The sequence below is a fragment of the Perkinsus marinus genome (genome assembly GCF_000006405.1).
Source record: "Perkinsus marinus ATCC 50983 genomic scaffold scf_1104296940190, whole genome shotgun sequence".
NCBI classification, from domain to species: domain Eukaryota; phylum Perkinsozoa; order Perkinsida; family Perkinsidae; genus Perkinsus; species Perkinsus marinus.
This window is the reverse complement of record NW_003212916.1, coordinates 1-1,907: the sequence shown is the minus strand read 5'-3', so window position 1 is coordinate 1,907 and position 1,907 is coordinate 1. Positions and strand designations below refer to the sequence as shown.

The following is a 1,907-nucleotide window of genomic DNA, read 5'->3' as shown; positions in this document are numbered from 1 at the left end:
AATAATGCTGAAGATACCGACTGGGCTCAGTTTCTTCCTCAGGCAGTGTGGGTGTGTAATAACGCCACCTTGCCGCTTGCCAGTGTGGATGGGGAACGATTCACTCCCTGTGATCTGGTTCGGCTATGTGGTTCCTCACCTCCCCCTACGTGGAGGCCTACTAATGAGATGACGGATGAGCTGAAAGCTTACTTGGAGCGACACTATGTTGATGCAGGCCCATCTCGCACAGCGTTGCATATGCGTCAAGCTCGCCAAGTTGAAGCTGCTAGGTTATTCAAGGAGTATCTCCGCGCTTGGGATGTGCATCGGTTACGCCTACTCGATAACTTGGATGCCTCCAAGAGATGTCGTCAGCCGGTGGGGGACGCAATAGTTTGCGATGATATTGTCCGTGTATATCGTCCATCTGCCAAGCTTACTATGTCGTGGTCCTCCCGCTTGTACAAAGTTATGGAGATTCGTGCTCAGATAGCCAGGCTGAGGCCTGAGTGTGCCAAGGCTGGCCAGGCAGATGAGGTCCAGTATGTCTTCAATCTCACTCGTGCTACCGATGTGGATCCGGAGGAGGTAGCCGACAAGTTCGCTGAAGCCCCTCTCCTGCCGAGAAGTCGCGTTTGGACACCGGCTGTTCCTCCGGTGCCTGCTCCAAAAGATCCTCAACAGTCAGCCGATCGTGCGGCTAGGGTTGCTCGGAGGGATGCTCTACGCAATTCTACAGGGGCTGTTGGTAGCCTCCGGACTCTGAGGTGACAAACTCGACATGTAAAGAGCGATTAACTTGTAAAGATATCTAGGGGGCTCCAAGCCACACACAACCGTCTCATCTCCCCGTCCCCCTCGTGACCGCGTCACGTGACGTGACATAGCTGGCTCCGCGCGCCCGCCCCCTGGCGTGCACATGCGCTCGCCAGCTACACAACCGTCTCATCTCCCCGTCCCCCTCGTGACCGCGTCACGTGACGTGACATAGCTGGCTCCGCGCGCCCGCCCCCTGGCGTGCACATGCGCTCGCCAGCTACAGGGGCGGAGAATGCTGATGCTATCGCGCTGTCTCTTATTTCTATGATGCACGCATGCGCATCAGCGTGAATATTACCGGTAGAACGCATGCGCATCTTCTTCTTCTTGACCTTCTGATGATGTACGTGCACTATTAACTAATCTCGTTATTTCTGGTCTATGCTCGATCTACTTGAGCTCTCTTATTGCTTCGTATCGTCAGTACGTACTTCCATCTTTCCTCTATGTCTAGTGTTGCCAGTCGGACTCGGGCGAAGCGGGCACGTACCTTATCTCCGCACCCACATGGAGATTCACAACAACATTACAGACTTGTTAGCAAAAGTTATGTTCTTCTCACAGCAGAAAATGTGGCGCCGTCTGGTACGTCCTCTTGGGCAAGCCATTCACCCCCGGTGAGAAACCCAACACATGCATCTGCGCTCGATGATGAGTTTGTCGAGGATGTTATCAACTTGCAATCAAGTCCAATCGCATCCTGATGTTACCGAAAGAACGTGAAACCCTAGCAATGAACTGTGATGTGGACTCCTCACGTGACCTGGCTTGTCGTTTCACGTGGGCATGTGCCCATGCGTGCCCCATAAAACTCTGACTACGATCTCGCTAACTCGCGCTAAGAACAGTGGGGAAGCGACGCAAGCAAACGAGCTCCGCAGACTGAGGCAGCAGTGGGCAGCAGCCGCTGCCCACTGTTACCGAGCCAGAAGGCGATACTCCCCCAATGTGCATAACGAGACAATGGGTCGGAAAGAGTGGAACTTCCACTGTGGAAGCCAATGTTACGGAGACAGGTCACCAAACTCGCAGAGCATGTCGAATACGGTAGACGTTGAAAAATGTGGGGTTGTCGATAGGTAGTGTGCAAACGAAGTAGAACGCCA

The 1,907-nt window shown here is 53.7% G+C and overlaps 1 protein-coding gene across 1 annotated transcript; it reads left to right on the top strand.

The window, feature by feature from the left end:
• Window positions 1-240: 240 nt before the first annotated feature.
• Window positions 241-753, top strand: Pmar_PMAR018127 (hypothetical protein; the record flags this gene model as incomplete). Its single annotated transcript, XM_002782067.1, has 1 exon — window positions 241-753. The coding sequence occupies one exon, from the start codon at window positions 241-243 to the stop codon at window positions 751-753; it is 513 nt and encodes a 170-aa protein (XP_002782113.1).
• Window positions 754-1,907: the final 1,154 nt, after the last annotated feature.